General features: G+C 43.9%; 1 protein-coding gene across 3 annotated transcripts; it reads right to left on the bottom strand.

Annotated features, from left to right (window-relative positions):
* Positions 1–4,910: 4,910 nt before the first annotated feature.
* Positions 4,911–26,085, bottom strand: Hnrnpf (heterogeneous nuclear ribonucleoprotein F). Of its 3 annotated transcripts, none has more exons than XM_051203788.1 (4): positions 25,963–26,085; positions 13,756–13,885; positions 12,178–12,236; positions 4,911–6,822 (listed from the first exon to the last, which is right to left on the bottom strand). In XM_051203788.1, exon 4 carries the CDS (start codon positions 6,771–6,773, stop codon positions 5,526–5,528), a length of 1,248 nt encoding a protein of 415 aa, XP_051059745.1. In that variant the 5' UTR covers positions 6,774–6,822; positions 12,178–12,236; positions 13,756–13,885; positions 25,963–26,085; the 3' UTR covers positions 4,911–5,525. The 3 variants fall into 3 exon arrangements, with proteins under 3 accessions (XP_051059745.1, XP_051059746.1, XP_051059747.1); XM_051203789.1 differs by lacking the exon at positions 25,963–26,085 and adding an exon at positions 25,592–25,741; XM_051203790.1 differs by lacking the exon at positions 25,963–26,085 and having other exon boundaries at positions 13,756–14,026.
* Between the last annotated feature and the right edge of the window lie 144 nt (positions 26,086–26,229).

Raw genomic sequence — 26,229 nt, 5'->3', positions numbered from 1 at the left:
GAAAGCTATGCAGGTGTTCCCTAGCCTGATACTCAAGACTAGAATACCTAATGTACAACAAATGAATAGAAGAGTGATGGACAGGCATCTGTAATTTCAGCACCTGGGAAGTAGACAAAGGAATCACAGCAAGTTTGAGGCCAGTCATTTCAGGTCAGTCAGACCTGCATAAAATCAAAAACAAGAGGGTGGGGATAATGGCTCATTTGGTAAAGACCAGAGTTCAAAAGCCAGTCACAGAAAAGCACACCTGTAAACCTAGGCATGGAGGCAGGGGTTGAGTAGGTGGACACTTGGAGCTCACTGGCTAGTCAGCTTAGCTGAATTGTTAAAACTCCAGGTTCAGTGAGAGATTCTGACCCAAAAAGTAGACAGCAATCAAGACAATGATTTGACATACATGCGAAATTCATGTACCTGCACTCACGTGTATACCACATAAACACATGATATACATTTAGGACGGGGAAAAATGTCTCAGTAGGTTAAAGATGCCCACCACCAAGTCTGCTATTAAGTTTGATCCCCAGGACCACATGGTGTACAGGAAAAATATGTCAAGCTTCTTCTGACTTGACTGTAACAAGGCCTGCCAAGGATCTGAGTTTGATAAGTGGACTACAAGAGCTGCACAGCAATTCCCTTACAATTGAAACATCCCCTCCAAGGAGACACAGGCACAAGGGAAGTAAACAAGCTGTACATATGTGTAAAAGCAGGGTTCTCTCCAGGGTTATAGACTGGGTAAATAATTGCTGGAGAGACTGGCCAGCCAAGTCCTCCACCAGCCTGCAAATCATGGAGAGATTCCAGGTTGCAGCTTTTACGGAGTCACGAAGTTGGGATGGATTGGATTTGAGTCATCCCTATTCCTAACACCAACCTGTTACCTATAATACCTGCTTCACCAACTTGCACTTTGTTGTTATAGTAACTTTGGTCTGTAGTGGCTTCCCTAACAGGGATGAGTAGATATTTTGTAAAGTAGATGTCTTTCACACAAAAACAACTTTACAAGTTGGCCGTTGATCAGGTAAGGTTAAAGTCCTTTCTTAGCTATCACCTGTCTAAGGACCAAGTCCCGGTCCCAAGATGACAAGCAAACTCTCAGGTACAAAGGAATCATCATTTGGTTTATCAAACCTTTAACCACCATTATTTCTAGATAATGGGTCAGAAATTTACCTGATCAGCTGTAATGTTCAAGTTTCCTATAGTGGGTACAATGCTGACAGTTATCTTATTTCTTCTTTTCTGAAGTCAGGGTCTCATGTAGCCTTGGCAGGCTTAAAAACCAAAGAAAATAGGTAATAAAACAAATAAATAAGCAAGGTTTCCCAATTAAAAAGTAGTTCTAAAAGGACAAATAGGCAGGAATGGTGGCTCATCCCTATAATCTAAGTCACCTTCCTCAAAGGCTGAGGTTCCAGGTTAGTCTGGGATAGAGTTGAGACCCTGTGTCAGAAAAAAAGGGAGGCAGAGGCAGATGGATCTCTTACAGCTTGGTCTGTAAGAGTGAGTTCCAGGACAGGCTCCAAAGCAATACAGAGAAACCCTATCTGGAAAAGCCAGATAAAAAATATATATAAAAAAAAAAAAAAAAGGGGGGGGGGAGGGAAGCACTGAAAGATGCTCCTAAGTGTTAAACCAATTTCCTATGATAAACAAACACACACACACACACACACACACACACACACACACACACACACATATAAAGCATGTATGTGAAATATAGACCTGGAAACGTGGTAAAAACCCTTGGCCCCACCTGTAAACATAAAGACCCAAGTTTAACCTTAACCATATAAAAACCAGATCTAGGATGAAATTATAAAGCTAACTACATAGATGAAAGGTGGAGACAGGCAAATGTCTGGACACTCTGCGGCCAGCTAGACATAGCACAGCAGAACAAGAGACCCTGCCTCAAAGTCAACTCACAAAGGCTGCCCTTTTATCTTCCCTTACACACCATATTTCATGCACTCACATGGTGGCACACAACTGTAATCTTAGCCCTTGGGAGATGGATGCAGGCATGGGTTCAAGGTCATCTTCAGCCAGAGAATTTCAAGTTGGTTACAGTGACTAGTATTTTTTAGATTAAATCATTGTTGATGGGAACTGCTAGTAAGGAAAAGGCAGTCTTATTTCCAAGTTTAAAACCAGCTGTCCCCAAAACTCAATATATGCTAGCACAAACTTACATGAGGAACTTAAAATCAGTACCTTTTTTCAGTGCTAGAGATGAACACAGGGCCTCATATGGACTACATGCCAAGTACTGGCCGTATTCTTACCTATACTTTGAAAACTAGTTTTGACCACAGACTAACATATTTCCAATAAACAGCAAACATTTGTTACCCAAATGCTGCGTAATGCTTAAGTTCTCTGACTTTGTAACACAGGAGTTAACTGATCAATGAATGACCATGGCTATTTAGATTTAGTCAGGATGCCAGATTACCCTTACAATAACCTAACTCCTCTCCAAGTGACTGCATGGACTTTTCTCTAAGTTCTCACTTCCTAAATCCAATCAGACCATCAGAACACCCTGTGCCAAGTGTAAATGATTGGGATGCATCTCTCACGGATCTTAAGTTGAATGCTTGAAACATTGGACAGACTTCTGCTTATACTGTCCTCTCCTTACTGGTTTCCTTTGCACCAGAGGGTCTCTTTCTGCAACATGCTCCATCCTGTTAGTAGTTGTTCTAGCTCCAGGATAAAGTACTGAAGTCTTAGAGAATGGAGCATTTCACACCTACGTTGTAGGCACCTCTTTACAACAGTATTTAGGAGGTACACTTATTACTAATCCAAGTTCAGTGCTTGGGACCCGTATTAATAGAACCAACTTGCATACCTGCAAACTTCCAACCTGGCATGTGTGAACCCATAAATAGAAATATAAATGTAGGACCTAGAGGGTTGGCTTGAGGATTAAGAACACTTATTTCCTAGCACCTACATGAAAGCTCACCTCAAATAATCGGGAAAGAACGTGATGCAGATGTACAAGAAAAGCACTAACACACTGATCTTTCAAAAAAAAAAAAAATGGCCGTGGGGCTCTTTTTAAAAAAATTAAATGTTTCTTTCAAGGTAAAGTTTCTCTATTGAACTCCGCCTGCCTCTGCCGGAATTAAAGGTGTCCACCACCAAGCCATGGCAAATGCATTTAATTCTGAAGAGTAAACATGTCAGTATGCTTCTTGGAGCTAACTCAGTTGTACCTCTCGAAGGTACAATTTCTCAAGAAATGAGCTTTTCATAATAACATAAGCCTTTCTTTTAATAAGTTTTTCTTTTATGTTCTGTGTAAAGGTGTCAGATACCCTAGAACTGAGGCTAAGATGATTTGTGGTATGTGGGTGTGGGGAATTGAACCTAAGACCTTTGGAAAAGTAGCCAGTGCTCTATAAGGACTGGGCCATCTCTCCAGTCCCTATAACCACTTTCAAAATGTACTCTCAGCTATCTGCCTGCCAATTTCCAGGGTTAAAGATGCTTTACCACAGCTTGCTGTAGTTTTGCTGGGGTCGCCACACTTCCCACAATACACATAAGTCAATTTTTCTTGCCTCTACTAAAAGTAACCTCCTGATTTCCTGTCTTGGTGGGGAAACCTTGGTCCCTTAAGGACATACTGCCATGGTTAAAGGTGGTTAATTCAAACATTGAGACCACTAGTAAACAGAAGACAGCTTACTCTGCCCCTAGCTTAACCTCCCCAGCAGCACAGCAGGAACCAGGCACTATGCCTTTATACCAAAGCAGATTCCTGTAACCAACAATACCTTTGGGACTTCGTTGTCCAGTGGCCAGGTTTTGCTCACAATGTATGGTTGAATTGGCTTTTTCCTAGAACTATGACTTCTGAAACAAGACACACCATTCAGTGGCAGAAAATATTCTATACATCCAAGTAAGCTGCCAAGGACTTGGGTTCCTTTTATCTATTCCTTTTTTTGGGGGGGAGCTAGTTTGTTATAGACAATAGCTGTACATGCTTGTCACCCACCCTTAAGTGGGGCAGTGATGGCACGCCTTTAATACCAGCACTTGGGAGGCAGAAGCAGGTGAATCTCCAAGAACTAGTTCCAGGAGAATCTCCAAAGCCAGAGAAACCTTGTCAAAAAGTAAAACCAGTAGCCTTAATCCCTAACTGGCATGCAGGCAGTGGTGGTACATGGCTTTAATCCAACACTGGGAGGTAGAGGCAGGTGGATCTGAGTTGAAGACCAGTCCAGACTGGTCTACAAGAGCTAGTTCCATGACAGGCTCCAAAGCTACACGGTAAACCCTGTGTCAAAAAAACAGAAACCACTAATTGGCCAACCACCCCAGATTGAAAATGGAACACCCATTCCGCACTAAACATTTACAATACAGGCCCCTCTCCCAAAACTATCATGGCTCAACTCTTAAAAGCCAGTTGCCACACTTACAGAACTCAGGTATGAATCCTACCAACTACATGCTACTCCAATTCTAGGGATCAAACACCTTCCTCTCCTCTGGTCACTTCAGACACCAGGCACGCATGTAGCACTCACGTGCAGGCAGAATAAGCATTTTTCCCCCATAGTATATATATCAAAGGTGGCAGCAACTTTGTACTTCCTCATGTATACTGGACTGTTTTAGTCACATCATTTTAAAAGACAGTGGCCAACTAAGTATATCTACCAGCCTTAACAATGTAGAACAAAATAGCCTTAAGCTCATGGCAACTGGTATGTTTGCAGTGCCTTAAAGTGTTAGGGTTACAAGCCTGAGTGAGCCACCCCACAAAGCTAATGTGACCTTCATATCCCCTCTAGAAGACATTAAAGGTATACAGATCCTTTTCAACCACCCAGTTTGCTGCCTTTTGCTGAGGAGATAAGCTGTGCCAGTCATTGTGAAAAAGTCTTTATTTTAAGAAAAAAATTTAGTTAACAAAAAATTTAACAAGTTTCACTTAGCAAAATACACCCAAAAGGAAATCACAGTACAAAGAAAGCTTTAAGTCAAGGCCTCACCAATTTCCTACAGTATTAGTATTGTGTCTCAATTCTCAAAACTAACTTTTAAAAAGCTTAAACTTAACCTAAAGATTTAAATGAAAATAAAAACTAGAATGAACATGAGAAATGCTTCTTTGCATCAGGGATCTAGCACCTTTGAGTTCTCCAGAAAAGTACATGTCCCCAGTGTGTTCACTGTGGTGTGCTTAAAGATCCACTCAACATACTTAAACTACTTAACTCAGGTAACATCACTCTTAAGTATACTACCAAAAATGTTAATTGAGAAAAGCGGAAGAAAATAGCTTTAGTTTACTCAATATTACATGCTAGAAGAAAAGTTTGCATGAGAAACACTGAAGAGGTAATTTTTTAATCCAGATTTCACAAACTCATGGTGCAAAGTGGGTCCCCCAGCTTCCTCTAGAGTTTAAACTGCTCTTGACTGCTTATTGGCTGCCTGTGAAATTTTTGATTGAAAGAACTCAAATGCTCCTACTTATACTAATCATATCCACCCATGCTGTTCTGACCGCTGTAGCCGGCCCCGTAACAGCCACTCACTGACTGGCTTTCCAGGCCACTGTAAGTTGCCTGGGCAGCTGAAACTCCCATGCCCTGCATCACCTGGCTGCTGTAAGCCCCATTGCTAGCCCCTGTTGTTGAATTCAGGAAGAGTTCTATGTATCTGTGCTGCATGTTGGCCCTGTCCTTGGACATAGCTGCCACTGCTTCTTCATGGGTGGCAAACTCAACATCAGCTTCTCCCGTCACTCTTCCATCAGGACCAATCTCAATATGAACTCTCACAGGGTTGAGTGGAGAGAAGAAGTTGTAAATGTCGTTCTCCGTTGCTTTGTAGGGCAGCCCTCTCATGTGGACGCAGTGGCCGGTGGTGCTCTGCACTGTGAACTCGCTGTCTCCGTATCTGTGGTCATACATCCCTGAGAGACAGTAGCTGAGGTCTCTCCCAAACAGGTCAGTGGTGAAGCCATAGCCATCACTGAGGCCACTGTATTCTTCATAGCCCCCATAGCCTGCACTATAGGCACCAGACCTCATCCTATCCAAGCCTGCCTGTTTGACAATGCCAATGTACCTCCGTGCTGTGCCAGGCCGGTCATAGGGCCCAGGCCTCTGCACAGACATGAACTTCAGAGGAGGGTCTGAGTATGACCTAACTTCCTCCTGACTGCTCTTGAACACTTCAATATACCTGTGCCCTATTCTCTCCTTGTGCTTTCCTAGAGCTTTCTCAGCTAACTCTTGTGAGGCAAACTGAACGAACGCCTCCCCTGTAATCTTGCCCTCCGGGTCCACAGGTAATGTGATCCCGTTTGGCACAATTTCCAACCCTGAGAAGAACTGAACAATTTCTTCCTTTGTGCATCCAAATGGGAGTCCCCGAAGCCTCACAAAGCCATCATTGGCGCTGTCGGCGCTGTTTGGACCACTGTGCTTCAACACCCAATCCATCTCGGTTCTGTGTGACTTGAACACCTCAATATACCGGTGTCCCATGCTTTCCCTGTCTTTTTTCAGAGCCAATTTTACATCATCTTCTGACTCAAGTTCAACAAAAGCCTCACCACTCTGCCTGCCTTCTCTAGTATAAATGAAATGAACACCTGCGACCCCATCATGAATTGTGCAGTCGGAGAGGAAGTTTTGTACGTCCTCAATTGAGCAGGACCAGGGTAGGCCACGAAGTTTGACCACATAGCCTTCACCTCCCTCAGGGCCCAGCATCATGGACACTTCACAGAGCTGATGTCACACAAGCTTGGGCAATTTTTGGTAGCTGAAAGAAAAAAGCAAAATAAAACCTCCTTTATACAACTTTAATTTACATAGTAAGGACATTCATTAGATACAGTGTTCTCATTTCACTGATGAAAGAAAGGTTAACAGCCATGGTAGTATATGCCATTAACTGTGTTCCAGGTATCATTTATATGACAGTCCCCCCCCCCCCCAATCCAAAAAGCTGGGGCAGCATTCTGCATTCTAGGCTAGCTTGGGCAAACTCCAGAGGTTTGAGTTACATGGTAGGCCCTAAAACCTTAAAAACAGACAATAAAATTACCCCCACTCCCAACCCACCTCTTAAAAGACACAGGTGTTCCTCTTATGTACAATCAAAGAGATAAGAGATAAGGCAAATAAGCAAAAGACCAGAGTGTGTCTTAGTTCTGTAAGTCCTTGTCTAGCAAATTTAAATGCCAGCCTAAAGTCAAAAGCAAAGACCCATCACCGCAAAAAAGACAACATCCTACCCCAATGTAAGAGGATCTTTGTTTTTGTTTTGAGTCAGGGTTTCTCTGTGTAGTCCTGGCTATCCTGGAACTTACTCTGTAGACCAGGCTTGCCTCAATCTCAGAACAGTTATCTGCCTCCCAAATCCTGGGAATAGAGATGTGTGCCACCACCACCCAGTAGTAAAAAATTTTAGAGCATGAAGAATTTTTTTTTGGGCAGGTAGAAATCAAAGGGTCTGTAAGTAGCTCTAGTCATCTTCAACTTTACAAGTTACATGCTGACATAAGACTATCTCCATATAAAGTAGGGGATGATAAGACCAGACTGTATAAATCCCCTGCCACCAAACCAGATGACATGGAGTTGATCCCTAAGATGTCCAAGTCAGTGGAGAGTCTTGACTCTTCTCCTGACTGCCACCTTGCATACTCAGACACACTTGCAATATATACATAAAAATAAATTTAAAAAGAGCCAGGCCCAGGGTGGTGAACACATATTTAATCCTAGCACCTGGAAAACCAGGCAAGTGGATCTCTACAGTGCAAATCCTAGGCCAGCCAGGAATACATAGCATAGCCACTGTCTCAAAATATTAGATTAAATACATAAAAAACAAACCACCAGACAAGGCAAGGTAATGCACACATAAGTAGATAAGAACTAACTAGTTCATGGTCCACACAGGCTACCTACTTATGATCACCTAGACTACAGAAATGTCTCAAATTTTTTACACATTTTCAACTGTTTGAATAAGAAGACAATGACACCATAGACTTACTTATTTTTATCATTTACTTTAAATTCTACTTACCTGCATCTACATCAGATTAGAGATGACAAGAAAGACATCTTGTCTTAACTATAGTTCAATGGTACTAATGGCACTACTACTTAACAGTGGGAAATTGATTAATATAGACACAAAGTTGCTTTGCCTATGTCAGAGATAAAGGTAGGGCAAGCTGTAAGGCAAAGTGGGGAACAGCCTATATATCCATCATATGCCTAAATTATAAATAAACATGTGAAAGTTGCAGGTACCTACTAGTTAGCATACCGTAAGCATCAATTAAAATCCCTACAGCAACAATTTAATTTCATTGTAGTGTTGCTGTAACACAGTTCTGGCACTTTGCTTGTTCACACTAAGAATGTGTTTGTGCGGTGTGTGTGAGCACAACTGTAATTGCCTTTTCAAATAGAGGACATACGTAAGTTCTGTTATCAGGGACACACAACTGGTCATACTGTTAAAGGAGACTGTGATGCTCCTTCACCCTACTGAAATAGAGCCATACATCTACTATTGTTGGTTTCTATCTCCAATGATTTTCCAATAACTCCCTAGACCCTACTGCCACCCGCAACAATCATTTATATCTAGGTGAAGTCACTGTAAAACTCCCAAATGCTATCCCCTCTCCTGTTTTGTGGACAGCCTTATTTCCTCCTTCTAATTATAGTTTCCTTCTCTTCATTCCATATAACCCACCATGGACTCTGTTATCATTTTAGCCCCTTCCATTTTAGTCTAAAGAACTATAGTTTCTCATGGATTTCAGATTTTTGAGCCAATCTGTTTTCAAAGGCCAAACTGTGCCCTGTTTTTGGCTGCAAACCTAGTCTCTACCCACTAGAGGGCAGGAACACTCAACCCTTATCTACCAGCCAGTCTCTTGTAAAGCTGACCTCAGGTTATCCATAAGGCCTCAAACAGTACACAAAGTCTGAACTGCTGGCACAGTGACTATAATAAACAGATACTCCAGGACAGGAAGACCCCAAATTCAGGGTGGATAAGTTCAATGTGAGATAACATAACTTAGTAAAATGGCCTCTGGGGGGGGGGGGGGACGAAGGGTCAGATTTAGATGCCTTTAATCATGGAATATGGGAAGCAGATGTAGAAGTTCTGGGGCTAGTTCATACACTAGGATGTCTCAAAATCAAGAGGAAAAAAGTAAAAATGTATGTATAGACAAACTACTCTTAGCTGCCTCCTCTTTTGACACCTCTTCAGATACCTGGGCAGATTCACAACAAACTTATAAACAAGGAAATACTTGGAATCCAAACCAGAAAGCCCTTTCTATTCACTGAGCACTTGTTTCCTAGCACTGAATATAAGTACCACTGAATAGTAAGTACCAACCCAGCATCCTTTAATAAGGCCTTCTCTGCCCAGCTTGGACTCTAGCTCCTTGCTGATTTTCCCTTTTCTTTCTGTAGAATCTCAGAGGCCCCATTGTTTATCTAGTCCTAGTGATTAGAACAGCAGCACACACCTTTACTCCCAGCACTTGGGATGCAGAGACAGGCAGATCCTCAAGTTCAAGGCCTGACTGGTATATAGTATGTGCAAGAACAAGCTCTAAAGCTACAGAGAAACCCTGTCTTGAAACACACACACACACAATAACAAAAACAATAACAAAGCAAAGAAACCAAAAAACAAAACAAAACAAAAAAGTGTTCTATAATGAGATCTGGGGCCCTCTTCTGGTGTGCAGGCACACATAGAGGCAGAATGTTATATGTAACATTATAATAATGACCCTGAGACTGGCAGTCAGGCTTCAAGCTTAAATTAAAAAAAAAAAAAACAACAGAGTAGCAGGGCACTACCTCAGGATGCCTTTTACTGAGAGGCTGAAGAATCCTGAGACTGAATGTCTTCCAATCCTATCCTTCTTATCTTCAGTGTGACTGGAGAATAAATGCCTCCTACTGAATAAAGACTCTGCTTCTGTCTTTTTTTTTTTTTTTTGGGGGGGGGGGACAGGATTTCTATGTATTGGAGACTGTTCTGGAATTAGCTCTGTATACCAGGCTGGCCTCAAACTCAGATATCTGCCTGCCTCTGCCTCCTGAGTGCTTTTTTTCTTTTATACACCTCTAGTGTTGGGATTAAAGGCTTGTGATCTGTTACTTTTAGAGCTCAAAGATCCATGTGCCTCTTAACCCTGAGTCCTAGGGTTAAATAAAGGTATGTACCACAACCTTCTAGGTTCTGGCTGCTGGAAGATGTATATAACTTCTATGACTTGTGGCTTACTTCACTACAGTTGTATACATAGTATTTTAATCTTTTTTTTTTTTTAAATTGTTGTGATGTCCTATCTTCATCTGCTATCTCTACATTCCTTCCTAGAAACCCTTAGCTGTTCTCATCTGGTCACCCATGACTAGGCTCTGTGAAGGCCTTTCAATCTACAGCTCCAAGGCTTAAATTGCCACACACAACCCTCAAATGATCCCAATTTCTATTCAAAAACTTCAAGAGGACTGGCTGTTCTTCCAGGACCAGGGTTCAATTCTAGTTATAGACTGGACAACCTCACAGACATACATGCAGGCAAATTATATTTTAACATTTACATTACAGTAAGCCCATCAGAAACTGAGACTACCTTAAACAATATACAGAACCTAACAGGGCACACGTGAGGAGGTTGTGCATTCTAGGACAAATTGGTCTACAGAATTAATTTTCATGATAGCCAGGGCTCAAAGACCAAAACAAAAAAGAAAAAAGCACAACCTACTCAAAATCATAGCCTAGAGTAGGCTTTTTTAAATGTGATCATTAGCTTCAGTTGAACAATGTCTTACCACAAAGCTTTCTTACAATGAAAAGCTAAACAGGTATTTTTCACACCATGAAACTTAAAAGAAAAAAAAAGACTTGAATTAAATAATGGTTAATTTGGAGCACTTGTCCAAAGGTTTCCTGTATATTTATACTCAGAAATATTTGTGGTACTGGGGACTTAAACAGGGCCTTGCACATGATAGGCAAACTCCACTACTGATCTGTTCATATATCTCCAGCCTCTTTTAAACCTTTGAATTTTGAGGCAATGTCCAAGTTGCCCCAAGCTGACCATAAATTTAAGTCCTTGCTTACCACCTCTCAATAGCTAGAATTACAGCCCTGTACTACATGGCCATACCCAAACTTCTTTCTGCGTTCCTCTCGAATACAATTTCTCATATTCCTAGTTCCTATGAACTTAGAACCCATTCACCGCACCCTAACACTGTCTGTAAATTTCTCTAAATACAACTGCAACCCAATCACTTCAATGCCCCACTTCTAAGCCTGATGGTTATTAGAATATTAACATTTTCTTTTTCCCTCCATGGTGCCTGTAATTTCCCCCACTCTGTTCCTTGGAGGATTTGACAGTTATTAATTCTCCCTCCAAATATCCTCTGCCCAACCTTGTCTAGCTAAATCCTGATAATCCTCCAGGTCTAAGCTCCAATATCTTTCAAAACATATTCCTATTCTCCACAACGTACCTGATTGGCCAATCTTCCTAATAATATCCTTTACTGTGGTTAAGAAGATATCTTCAAAACCAGAGGACCCCACTTAGGACAGACTCTTTCTTGCTGTGTCCTCATCCTTACCAGACTAGACACAAACCACAGCAGGCCAAAGATTAGCAAGGATTAACAGGCCAGTTGGGGTCAACACTTTCCTTTAGACCACAGCAGCTTAGCTAAGGCTGAAACTGAAGACAGGAAGAATGAAGAAAAACAGAAGAATTATACTTTAGATGCCGATAAATTTTTAAGAAGTTTTGGCAACAAGGCAAGAAATCATTCTTCCTTAAACACTCCTTTCCTTTAACTCAGAATTTTCTTGAAGGCAAGGTTTCTCTTGTATGTAGCTCTGGCTGTCCTAAACTGGCTATGTGAACCAGGCAGGCTGGCCTCAAACTCAGAATTCAAGATATATACCTGCCTCTGCAATCTTAACTGCTGGGATTAATTGTGACCTAATTTACTTGGTAGTTAAAATCATGTCAGTTTTAGCCTCCAAAGAAAACTAAACTTTCTTTAAACCAATCATGACATACATTGACTTATCTTAATAACTTACCTTAAAAAACCACCACGGGTGCCTTCTGTAGGAAACACTTATGGAAGGTACAAGTTTTCCTTTAAAAAACAAAACACAGAACCCAAGATTGGTCTCATGGCCTCAGAATCCATGCACTATCATTGCAAGAGGGGAACACGTGGAAGTGGGCTCAGAGAAAGCTAACCTCCACATGACATCTATTATAGCCAGAGGACTAACAGGTTACCAAGTTATTGTTTTATCTTTTCATGGGCAGAGAGGACATCAGCAAGCAACCCACTTGATCAGCAGAGAACAAGTTATATAAATTATCTGCAGAGATTATATGTAGGTTGAGAAATCTAAATGAGGGAAGCTTAAGAAGCTAGGTAGGTGGCACTTTCTGACAAACTTCAGTGACAGCAACCCTTGCACCTAGGCAAGGCTGTTGCATTAGACAATCTGAGAAATTTCTTCTGGGGGAGGGTGTTTGAGGCACCCAACTACCATTATCCTGGGTAATTTTTTAACTTAACTAGGTCAAAAATCAAATACCAAATTATAATCATAAACAATAACAAGTTGACAAAGTTGCCCCCAAAGGATTAGGACATGAGCTGAAGCCCTAAGTACTTTTGATAATTAAGCTGCATTTTTCATTTTGGCAATGATAGTTCACATTGCTTGTTGCCTTGTCTCATACTTCCAGTCGTTATTATGTAGGACACTATAGAGGCAACTGTTAGAAACCCGATAAATGCAAGTTGCCAACTTTTTTCAGAATCTGCATCCATATTCCTGGCAGTGAAATCTTAAAGACTGGACACCTTTTTAAAAATATTTTACACTTATCTTCTACTTTCAGTCTGGTATACAATACCTGTGGCCTCTCTGGAGAGATCATAGGGCAAGCAGCTGTCAGCTAGACCTACATTAAGGCACTGGCACAAGACATGTGAACTGTGGAGACATGCTCAGTGATAAGAGCTGATGGGAAAAAAAGCTGAATCTCATTAAAACTACTTCTGGGACACCTAGACATTAAGATTTAATTGTTGGGCATGCTACTGGAACCGTTTGCACAATTCTGGGTCGTAAATACTGTATCTAGCCAAGGCTCACACTCGCTTTTACACGTACTTCTCAACTTGAGAACTAGCGAAAATTCACTTCTAAATTTAAAAAAAAAAAAAATCCAAGCTGAGGCTCTGGTTTTCTAACCAGCTACCTACTTGGTAATACTGGTTAGACTGGCTTTTCACTGCCTTCAGGTAGATCCAGGGAAGATAAACGAGGTGCGCCCTTTGAATCCTGGACTAGTTAAGTTTATCGGCCGAACAAACAGGGCGGTTCAAGCACCACCCACCTAGTTCTTTTGTTCAGGGCCCGCTTGGTGGGAACCCTACTGCACCCTCCTCCTTTACACATCTTTGTGTTCCAGGAAGTAGCTGGAGTTTTGAGAGCCCGCCCTCACCCTCCCTCCATTTTGTGAGTTTTAACCTCCGGAACACCGGGAGAGGGCCCTGGCGGTTCTTACTCAGAAAGTTCTACTCTGTAAGAGCTCGAGAGCCGCGGATTAAAGTACCCCGTCCCTGCCCTTTCTGCTCTAAAACTTACCACGGAGGAAGGTAGAAGTGACTTCTACTTTCAGTAAGCAACGCGGCTTACGGAACCAACTCCACCCGACGCTTTAAAAACGCAGAGAGCTCCGGGGAAAGTCCAGGTGCATCTTCTTTTTGTTCTCAACCTGAAATGGAAGTTCCAATGACCAGGGGCAAACGCTTTCTGCCGGAGCCGAGCCCCTAGAGACGCGCGTTTTGGCGGGAAGCGGAGCCGAGGGCAAAGTGACGCTGCTCCGCGGCCTGCACCCGGTAGTCGACCGCGCCGCACTCTGCGCCGGCCGGGCAGGAAGGTCCGCCCCGGGGCCTGCGCGGGCTCGGGCGGGAGCTTCCGGGCGGGGGCGGGGCGGGGGGATGGGAGGCTCCTGGGCCTCCGGGGATGAGGTGGGGGAGGGGAAGGCGGGAGTAGGAACTCCTACAGGCCGAAGAGTGGAAGAGCTCGAAGCGGTAAAACTCCCAGGCGAACAGGCTGGGAAAGCCACGGGGAACCTGAGGCTCCAAGTGGGGCTCACCACGATGAGGAGACGGGCGTTCAGGTCCGGAGTCCGAGAAGCAGAAACCGCGTGATCTAGAGCGGCAGTCGGACTCGGGTCACGGGGTGCAGAGAAGGAAGTGCCCTGCCGGCCCGCCAATAAGTCACCAATGAGAAAAGCGTGCCTGCAGGTGTGGCCCGCGAACCGTGCGATTGGCCAGCGCCGGAAATGGGGAAGGAGGGAAAGGAAAGGGGAAGACTTCTCGCCGAGTTCTCGGTAGAGGAGACACCTGGGCAGAGTCCAAATTACTTGGGGGGGGGGGTGGAGACGACACACGGGACTCAGGCACTGAAGCGGTGAAGACTCAGCCATGTAAAACCGAAATCACCTCGGATTTGGATACTACAGAATGGAAACCTGCCGACACACAATACTTTGTTTTCTTCATCTGATCATGAACGCACGGTTATTTTCCATGCTGAAACATAACTTTAAAACCAACTCCTGCTGGACGGTTGGTGGCGCACGCCTTTAATTCCCACCGCAGGGTAGGCAGAGGCGAGGCCAACCTCGTCGACGGAGCAAACTCCAGGATAGCCAGGGCTACAGACCACCCCCCTCCTTGCAAAAAAAGTTAAGTGTTCCTGCCCTGGCCCTAGTTGCTGACATCTCTCGCTTGATTTCCCAGTATAGACGTGCTTGTACCCTGAATCTGTTACAGCACTATTTTTAAAAATCAATTTCTAAAACCTGTATTACTTAGTAACAGAATTCTAAAGAATGGGCCATCAACACCCAGCAGCCCTGTACTTTTGAGGGCCTAGTGAGATGAGGAAAGGACTAGCCTCCGAAGCCTGACAACTGAGTTCCACCCACAGGACCCACATCCCGAAAGGAGAAAGAACTTGTAGAAGTAACCCCTCCTATGGCATACACACGGAAAGCTTACAGAAATGTTCTAAAACTAAAGAGAAATATGAAACAAGTAGGTCCATTATTGACTGAAGCTGGTGATGGCTACAAATTCTTTTGCTTTGTTTTTTGAAACAGGGTCTCTCTGTGTAGCTTCGAAGCCTGTCCTGGAACTCTGTAGACCAGGCTTCCTCAAACTCACAGAAAATCTGCCTGCCAAGTGCTGGAATTAAAGATATGTGCTGCCTGGCTTGTTTGACTTTTTTGGATAACTTGAACTAACTTTACAGCAATACCACTGTTCATTCAGTACCAAAGTGACAAGGTACAATAAAGGCGGACATTTCAGTAACAATTCCCATAACATGGTAGTAAACCATCAGAAGACTTATAAACATAGCAAAGAATGCATGGGGCACATTTGATTTTGGGGGTGGGGGAAGAAAGGCCCTGGGTCCAATGCAGTACTGACTTCCAACTCAATATAGAGCTTAAGCTCAACTTACAAAACTATTTTGCTGACTGAGATTTGGCAATCTTACTGCCCCAGCTTCTTGAATGCTGGAATTAGTTTGTTCTCCACCATGACTGGCTTTATATGTTGTGCATTAAATACGGGACTACATGTCAAGGCACCAGACCAAGTCAGCTAATTTCTCCCACCTTGACTTTTGATTTTTTTTTTTTTAAAGACAGGGTTTCTCTGTGTATCTCTCTGGTTGACCTGGAACTAGCTCTGCAGAACGGACTGGCCTCTACACCAACCACCAAGGCAGGGCTCACTTTTGATTCTTGACTCAAATAAACAATGACCATTAATTTCTATCTGTATACATTCCAAAATAAAGAAGTTGGGATCACAGATGGTGGCACTGCATATACCTGTTATCCCAACATTTTGAAAGCTGAGGAAAAAGGATTCTTATGGAAACCCCAAGTCACCTGGGAGACCCTGTCTCAAAGACCCCACCCCACTCTGCCCAAATTAACCTCATTAATGTATCTTCCTGTTCTTCCAGAGGCTCGGTGGGGTTTGGCTCCTATACACAGGTCAGGCAGTTTTTCTGCTCTGTGGGCACTGACAAACATTTTCATTCATTGCTGCATACACAAATAAAATAACAAACAGTTGTTTTCAAGAGACACATCAAAATATTCATAAATGAGATGGTAAAACACGGGAGTTTTGTCTGGAAATTACCTACAATGTAGGAAAAATGTCTACCATTGGTTTTATTATATAGAGTGCAATAAATTTTATCCTGTTTGAAATAGTCCATTGTAAGAATGGCTATCAACTCCCTAATCCTTGCTTATAAATCCTCAAATTTGAGTATGTCAATTTAAGTAGTAGACTATACCTAAAAAGCCCCAACTCCTAGGTTTCACCCCACCACCGAATAATACCTAGGATAGTAAATGTGGCATCCTGACTGCATATTCCAAAGATCTTAGGTGGTAAAGGCAGAAGATCAGAAAACAAGGCTGTAAATAGCTCTGCAGGTAAAGATGCTTTCAAGTCTGACCACCTTACTTCTACTATTCCCAAAACAAAGCACATAACTGACTTCTACAAATAACACTTTCAATCCCAACACTCAGGGGCACTGACTGGCAAGCCTAGTGAGCTCCAGGCCAGACAAAGCTACATAGCAAGACTGTTCTCAATTAATAAAACTGTTCAAAATCATCCTCTGAAACGCAGTCTCAGGCCAGCCAAGGTTTGCATGACACCATGCCTACTAAAAACCCCATAATCATAAAATTCTAAATCAGAATGCCTTTAATCTCAGCACTTGGGAAGCATAGGCAAGCAGATCTGAGGCAGCCTAGTCTATAAAGGAATTCCAGGACAGCCAGAGTTACACAGAAAACCCTGTCTCAACCAACCACAACACTGCCCATGCAAGACAATAACTAATTCATACCACAGAACTGAAATAGTATTAAATAAAATCTCAGCCACCTAATGTTTTTTTCCAGGGCTTGTAGAATAGCTCAGATATAATGTTTCCATTTATAAAGGCCCTCCTATTAGGTTCCCAAACTGAGAAAAGGGAAATTTGGGTTGTTTATATTAAGAGCACTCACTGCTCAGGTCTCAACTGCTTTGAAAAAATATGGTTGCATTTGAGTGGTATGCATTTTAAGCTCACTTCACCAAATGTGTGTGGATGGCACTGTAGTAGCTGAATGTAATACCTTCTTCAATTAACTGGCTTGCGATTTAAGGCAAGTCCTATTACTACTATCACTAAGTCATAATACATTGTGTCCTGTAAATGACACTGACAAAATAGGAAATTTAAGGCATGGTGGACACAGACCTATGGTGATTAGAGCAGGATGAGTTCATGAAGCCTGCCTCAGCTACATAGAAATCTCACTCCATGAGACTAGAGTCTAGTATGGTATTTTGTATCCTAAAGCAAGTGGAAAATTGATAACCACGAAGGTTATCCAATTTGACTTGTTTCTCTGGGTGTTTTTTCTTTGAGACATGGTCTGTAGCTTAAGATGGCCTTAAAACACCTGATTCTTCTACCATCACCTCCCTAGAGGTACATATCTATGATCCCAACTTCTACAAGGCTGAGTAGATGACTTTAAGGCCACCTTAGACTTGCCTGAGCTAGACAATGTTATAATGCAAAGAAAAAGGAAGAAAGCATACTGGAGACAAGAGGGGATGTAAACTATTGAGGGCTAGAGAACCTAAAATAAGTAAAATTCATTTGAAAATGCCAGAATCCCATTAATCAAGAAATACTGTATATAGGAAGATAAACGCAGGCAATAAGACAGGAACAGTGGCTCATGCCTGTTAATCCCCAGTAGTTGGAGGCCTCCAGCTTGGTTTACATGTCAAGTTCCTGGTGAGGCAGGAACCTGTATAAAAGCAGCCAAGTATGCCAAGAATTTACAAATCTGGACTAGTTCAGCCTTCCTGGGATGACACAGGTGTTGAATAGGAAATCAAAAAAAAAAAAAAAAAAAAAAAAAAAAGCTGTAACAAATTAACTTTGATCAGAGTCCTTAAAAATTTGACATTTAAGGAAGCATGGTAGCACAGACCTTTAATCCCAGCATTTGGAGGGCAGAGGCAGAGAGGCAAGCAGATGTTTGTGAGTTAAGAGGCCAGCCTGGTATAGACTGAGTTCCAAAATAGCAAGGAACTAGAGAAACCTTTTCTGGAAAACCCTAAAAAGAAAAAGGATACAATGTGTACTATATGCCAAATTCAATCTATATGCCAAGATCAATAAATTAAACTACTCAAGAATTAACCCAAAGGACATGAACAACAACAAAAAAATTAACACTCTCACTACTAACAGAACAGGTCACCTGAATTACAGGCAAGCCTCAAAAATGCTTACCTGGAGAAACTACTCATCCTCCAGGCTCCATCCCCAAATGATATTACAGGCATGCATGCACACAACTGGCCTAATGTTACTGGCCTAAGGTAATAATGGAAAGCAAGGCAATTGTAAAATCATAAATTTTAATTGTTTATGAAAAGATATTGCTATTACACTTTTGAGTAGAAAAAAATTCCATCATTTAAATTATAGCTGGTTCCTACAAAGTGTATGTGGTAAGTTCTGCTTTAAAAAAAAAAAAAAAGTAGCCTGGCATTGGTGGGGCTTTATCCCAGCACTTGAGAGGCAGAGGCAGGCGGATCTCTGAGTTTGAGGCCAACCTGGTCTACAAAGCTAGTTCCACAAGAGGCTCCAAAGCAATACAGAGAAACCCTGTCTCAAAATAAAAGAGAAAGAATGACTCCCAAATTACCATCCCTGTTAACTTCCCTGTAACGCTTTCCAAAGTGGTCAGTCACAGAAGAACTAAGTAGGCCCCTGATCTTCAAGAGACCACATCTTACAAAAAAAGGGTGAGTGGGTGATTCTCCTCAGACACCAAGTCTCGTGTAACTAGCTACAGGAGCCCAAAAATGCTACTGTAAACTCAACCATAATACACTGTTCTGGAGGAGGAAAATGAACAGATACAAGAGGAGAATGGAGTTAAGACAGTATTACTAAGACTAGCTCTACCACCCAGGGACAAATTACCACATTTCAAATGCAGGCAGTTTTCAGGGAACAAATGCCTTAAATATTTTAATGAACATTCCCTTGCTTTCCTGAAACTCATTCTGTAGACTAAGACGACCTGCCTCAATCTCCCAAATAGTGGGATTTAAGGTGTGTGCCACCACAGCCTGACATATCCTTTAGTTTCTACACCCTCCCCCCAAGATTTATTTAAGTGTTGAGTGCTGTCTGCATGCAAGACTTTACATCAGAAGAGGGCATCAAATCTCCTTATAGATGGTTTTGAGCCATCATTGGTTGCTGGGAATTGAACAATGAACTCCGGATCTCTGGAAGAGCAGCCAGTGAATGCTCTAACTGCTGAGCCATCTTTCCTGCCCTTTTATTTGTCTGCATGTATTTATATGCAACACATACATTCCTACAGATGGCTGTTAGCCACCAGATGGGTACTGAGAACTGAACCATGGTCAGACATCAAGTTCTTACAAAAGTCTTTTTAAAAGTCTCAGTATTTTACCTGCAGGTTTGTTATGTGTACTGCATGTGTTACTTGAAGCATAGATGGCATCTGACCTTGAAAAAAGTGCTTGTAAAACACCTTCATGGGTGTTGAGAAATGAACCTGGGTTCTGGGTAAAAGCCACAAATGCAACATCTTTCCAGCCTCTAAATTTTTATTCTTAAATTGAGGTAATTTGGACTTAGTGCTAGGGTTCTAGGCAAGCTACTCCTACCTCTACAATTTGAATTAATACCAAAGACAGTGGTCTTCCTTTAACACTGGAGCTTACAATGGTAAAGTTTCTGGAAATATACTTTTAAAACAGGGTTTCCCTGTGTAGTCCTGGCTGTCCCAGAACTTGATCAGTCCCCCTGTCTCCCTAGTGCCATGCCTGGCAAAACAAGGTTTTACTGTATAGCCTGGCTGGCCTAGAACTTGCAGCAATCCTCCTGCCTCTGCCTCAAAGAATGCTGGGCTATAACTGCTCAAAGTTGGAAGACATACATGTGCTTTCCAAGTCAGTTTTCTGTATTTTAACTTCTGAAGTCTTAGCAACATTATACCTAAGTTGGTTTTTAGTATCCTGGACAAGACAGAATGAAATCTGTTAAAGCCAAGAAAATCTTCCATTCCCTATCTCATCTCTTGCCACCATTTGTGTCTTCTTCCCTTCTGAGATCTCAATTTTCATTTGTCTTCATCTCAAGACAACTAACCACCAGAAGACAAGCTTCTGTTACACCACCACTATTTTGTCCATCATTTTCCTTCAAACTCAAGCGTTTCACCAGATTGCCTACCAAGAAGAGTTAAAAAAAAAAAAAAAGTTCAGAACACCTGGTTCTGTAAGACTTGCTCAAAAGAAGCTCTTGTAACAAACTAGGCTGACCTCTGTCCCTGTCCAACCCCCCACTTCCTAAATGTTAGAGGACTGTAGATAGGCATGGGACACTTCACACCTAGTGCTTTGTGTTTCAATGTTTAAAAAACAAACCTAACCCAAGGCTAGATACTTTATAATTAAAGTACATTTAATCAACTGAAACTACTTTTCCATCTTCAGAGTTTAGTTTCACAAACTAATTTCAGTTAGGCAAATTCCTAAGTCCTAAAACCTGTGAGTTCAAGTCTAGCAACACACAAAGCAGTTAACATCCACCACGCTGGAGTAATCAATCCCTTTAAAGTTCAATCATTATTCCAATCCCAGCATTCAAGAGGCAAAAGGCAGGTGAATCTGAGTGCCATGCCAGCCAGGGCTATAAGACATAGTAAATGACTATGTCTTTAAAAATAAAGAATGGGAGGGAAGGAGGGAGGAACTTTTGGATCTTTATGTAAAATAAGAAAAAATAAAAACAAAGAAAAGTTTATGTGAAAAACCCTACATAATTATAAAGAGACATAATGAAACCATTAAATACAAACACATGCTGCTGACAATTTGTTTTGAAGCAGGGTTTCTCTGGGTAGCTTTGAAGCATGTCCTGGATCTTGCTTTGTAGATCCGGCTGGTCTTCAACTCAAGAGATCCAACTGGCATTAAAGGCCTGTGCCACCACTGCCCAGAACATGCTAACAATTTAAACTGTTAAGATGACAGTATGTTAAGAAAAAACTAGACACAAGTCTATAGGGATCCTACTAATGTGAGAATCTAGAAGACTACTAGCACCAATACTGTACTGATGATAATCTCACTGACAGGATTATTGGGCTACACAGACATTTATCTCTCAGCCTTCTCCCTCTCTCCTTAGGAGGGAAGCAAACACTCCCCATTTAGACATAGCAGCTTCACATAAGAGAACACTAACCAGTGCCTCTGTTAGGACCACAGTCCCAATAAACACATAGGCTAACCAATTTATAGCAAAAACAAAGAGCTGAGATAAAAAAAAAAAAAAAAAGAAAGAAAGAAAAAAGAAAAACCATTTGTGGCTTGTAATGCACCTCTATTAGTACCAGACTTGGAGTAAAAAGTCATTTATAAGATTGCTAAGACACCTTCTGCCTAGCAAATGAGATAGAACCTTGTTTGGCTAATGTCTCAAACTTGTCAGCTACCATGTGGTGGCCCATACTTGTTTGTTATCCTGCACTCAATTTCAGCACTGCAATGAAGTATGAAGCAGGAGAGTCCTGGGCCTGAAGTCAGCCTGGGATAGAGCAATACCACACTTTCAAAAATTAAAAAAATAGGCCATCGTTGTTGGCACATGCCTTTAATCCCAGCACTCAGGAGGCAGAGGCAAACAGTTCCAGTCCAGCCTGGTCTTCAGAGCTAGTTCCAGGACAGTCTCCAAAGCTACAGAAACTGTCTGGAAAAAACAAAATAGAAAAAAAAAAATTAAAAATAGCCTGGGTATGAAGGCACACAGCTTTAATCCTAGCATTCCAGATGCAGAGGACCTGAGTTTTGAGGTCTACAACATAACCCTGTCTCTATCCCAGAACCCAGAGTAGCAAAGAGAACCAAAAGCCGCTATCCTTTGACACCTTGGCATGTTCCTGGTAGCATATACCCACACTTACTTTGTATGGAAAAACTACTGTTCAATTTGACCACCTGCCTAGCATTTACAAGGTCCCAGTTAAATATGATAATCTACACTGAATTCAAGTCTTCCTCTTCTGCGAAACCCTAAGAGCCCTACCACTAACACAACAATGGAGACAGGAGCCCAAAGCAATGGAAGGCCTAAATCCCAATACCAATTTTGTGTCCCTGGTGATTTGTCTCCATTTTCTCATCTGTACCATGGGATTAAGCACAAGATTACCTTCAGTAGTCACAAATATGCACTCAGAAAGAGCTTGTAAAACATTTCATGCTGTACCTAGCCACACTAATGTGGAAAATACCACTGGACTCCAGATTCCCACAGCTTTGACTTCTACTTACCTAGTTATTTTCTTTTAGCCATTTCTATTTTAATTGAGTGGTGGGTGTTTTGTTTTGTTGGCTTGCTTCTTGGGTGTTTGGAGTTTTTTGTTATTGTTTTTGGTTTTTCAAGACAGTGTTTCTCTTTGTAGACCAGGCTGTCCGGGAAACTCTGGCCATCCATCTATCTCTGCCTCCCATAGGCCTAGACTAAAGATCTTCACAATCCTTTAACACCTTTAATCCCAGCAGTTCACATCACCCTGCAGGCAGAAGCAGGCAGATTTCTGTTTGAGGCCAGCCTCATTTATACAGCGTTCCATGTCAGGCAAACTGAATACTGAGACTCTACCTCTAAAAATCCCACAAAGTTAAACATTTTTCTATTTACTTGTTTACAAGGTGCCCAGGCTTTTTCTTCAACTATGTAAACCAGGGTTGCCTTGATCTTAGCCACAACAGAAACATAACACATAAGAATCTAAAAAAAAGAGTTAACTACAAAAACAGACACAGTAGGACAGAGTATGTGATCGATCCAGTGGTGATGAAGTGCTTGCCCACCCGCCCAGTATCAATTAATGAGGTGTGGTGGTGCTGTAATCTACGAAATCTTAGAGGTTTAGCTAGGTGATCAGGAATGAATTCAAGATCATCTTCAGTGACTGCATGCATAGTGCTTTGGGGGCCCAGCCTGGGATACTTGATCCTGCTCCCACCCCCAAAAGACCAGTAAAAAAGATTTTCTACTTCTATATGGAGATGGTGGTGGTTCCCTCCTGTGTAGGGCATTGGGGAGACAAAAGGCAGTAAGATCAAAAGTTCAGTGAATCCACACTGAACAAGAATATTGTTAAAAACTAGTCTAAGAGCCAGCCATGGTGGAGCAGGCCTTTAACCCCAGCACTGGAAGGCAGAGGCAGGCAGATCTCTTTCAAGCCAGCCAGGTCTATGGAGTGACAGCCAGGGCATTTAATTTAATTTAAATGAGTAATCCCAGCACCTGAGAGGCAAAGGCAGGTGATCTCTAGATTTCGAAGCTGTCCTGGTTCTACATAATTTCAAGGAAGCTAGGAACAGAAAAACTGTCATCAAAACAAGTCTACATATAACAGGACTACAAATCTAACTACCAATCTCTTAACATTCACTTTAAAATTAAAAAACATTCACTTTAAATAAAAGTAAACCTCCCACTTTAAAATTAGTCAAAAATTAGCATAAAACCCCTACCTATTTTTGTCTACCCAAAAAGTCTGAGATATTTCTATTTCTACTAAAATTCGTAAGCATTAACTCTTAAAAAGTACTTGGAGACCGTTCACTGTGTAAAAAAGGGATCTAAGCTGAACACAATATGAAAGAACTGACTGGCCCCACGTTTTCCCCTGGTCTCTACTCCGAAGCACACACAAAGGAAACGTAAATGAAGTTTCTCTAAAGTAGTAATTATTGCAAGACATCTTATGATTTGACCAATTAAATGACTTTTAATTAGTTAAAACCTCTCCGACATCGCTGGGCATGGTGACGCAATCCTTTAATCCCAACACTCGGAGGCTGAGGCAGAAAGATCTGATCTCTTTCGAGTTCAGCCTGGCCTACAAGTGAGTTCCAGGACAGCCAGGACCACACACACACACACACACACAAAAAAAAAAAAACTGTCTGGGAAACGCAGCAAAATAAAAAACAAAACCCACGCTTGATAGGAATTCGAGCTGCCAAGCACAATTACCTCAGTTCGATCCCCAAGACCCACTCTTTGAAGAACCATCTCTCAAGCTGTCGTCTTACTTCAAATACTCCCCCCTAACACACATACGCAAACGAAAGAAGCCCTCTGTTCTACGAGGTTCCGTTCCGGCAAAGACAGTCTCCGGAGACTGTTTCCGCACAGCCGCATGGCGGCTACCCACACTGGGCGCTCGCCCAACCACTCTGCAGCCCCGGTCGCAGGCGACAGGTCGCAAATAGTTGTGGCAGGTAGGAGAGGCCCATTCGTTTGTGCCCGGGCTGCCTGCGGCAGATAAAGTCCGAAGGGCTCTCGGAGTTATGGAGCACGTGGGCTGCCTCGCGGGGACGCGCAGGCCGGCTGGGGCCAGCGTCCGGCCATAGCGGGGGCGCTCAGGAGAGCGCGCGCGAGGGAAGGCCGGAAAGACCCGCACCAAGTTTCAGAAGAACCGTAAAGATCCACAAACACAACCAAAAGTACACGGAAGCGGGGTAAACTCCCTACCGACGTCCCTAGGTTAAGATCCCTCCACCAGCACCCCCAAATCAAGCACGCTACCTCCGAGGGCCCGGGCCAACACACACCGGCGATTAAGACTCCGGGGCCGCCACGAGGAGGAAGAGGAGAGCGTCGGCTCGGCCGGGCCAGCAGAGGGAGGAGGGCGGAGTCGTCCCTCCCAGTCTTGTGAAACTCTGGGCGCCTCCAACCACGTGAGCGCCCGCTTTCCTTTCTCAAAACTGCAACTAGCGCCCGGGCCTACCCGCCCCCCGGCAGGCGGGTCCCGCCCCGGGGGAGAAACGCCCCGCCCAGCCCCCAAACCCCCCGCCTCGGCCGCGCCGCGTGCGGCCAGCGCCTGCGGGCAGGGCCCTCGGCGGAAGCCGCTCCCCGCAGCGTGCGCCTCGCAGGCGGTGTCCCGGCCCCACCGTTCAGTCCCCGCGGCCGGCCCTCTACCGGAGTTGACTCCCAGACTTCGGGTCCCGTGCCGTTCCCCGAAACCGCCCTCCCCGGCCCCCGGCCGCAAACCTCGGCCACGCGGCCAGACCCGTCAGAAATACTCCCAGCTTGGACGGTCCGACATACTCTCAACTTCGGCTATTCGACCCCGACCCCATACTTCGGCTCCGCGGTCCCAAGCCCCGAGGGCAACCTCCGCGCGGCCACAGGTGTGCGGCTCCCACCTCGTACCGGTCCTTTCGAAAGCCAAGTCCCGCGGCCCAACGCCCGAAGGGCCCAGCCGCCAGCCCACCCGGGTGGCGGCCCTCACCTCGGGCTCCTGGTCTCCTCGCTCCCACTCACATCCGGAACCTCGCCGGCCCTCAGAGCACCTAGAGGAGGGTGGAACCCCGGGGACTTGGCAGTTGTAGCTGAGGCAGTTGAGGCTTGTTTACTGTCACCATGGAAACCCCCAGAAGCGCGCTCGCGGTGGGGCCTCCGCGGAGCGAGTCAGCCGCGCGGGCCGGCCTGGTCCTCAACTCCCGCCCGTCGAGCGCCCGCGGCGCTCCCGGAAGCCCTCCTGATCCCCGGTCCGATCCCCGCTCGACCCACGCCCCGAGCACCCGGAAACAGTAGCCCGGGGAGCCCACTTTCCCTTCCCACAGCCGGCGTGACCGCGGGCTGGCCTTCCCCGAACCCCACCTTCAGGAAGACGAGGCGCAGTCCTCCTTCCACGACGAAGCCGGAAGGATGCAAGACCGTGGCAGGGCGGAGCCTCAGGCAGGACATCCGGGCACCGGGCCGCCACGGCGCCATTCTGACGAGCCCAGGTCCGAGCCCAGGATTGGCCAGCCAGGCGAGGGGCGGGGCCAGAGGCGTGGGCCCGCCTGTGAATCCAGGAAAGGACTGCGACGACGCAGGCGCACAACTTCGGGGAGCCGAGCGGAGGAGGGGGAGGAGGGAGAGGGT

Source organism: Phodopus roborovskii, unplaced genomic scaffold (genome assembly GCF_943737965.1).
Source record: "Phodopus roborovskii unplaced genomic scaffold, PHOROB, whole genome shotgun sequence".
Classification (NCBI taxonomy): domain Eukaryota; kingdom Metazoa; phylum Chordata; class Mammalia; order Rodentia; family Cricetidae; genus Phodopus; species Phodopus roborovskii.
This window is presented reverse-complemented; position numbering and strand designations above follow the sequence as displayed.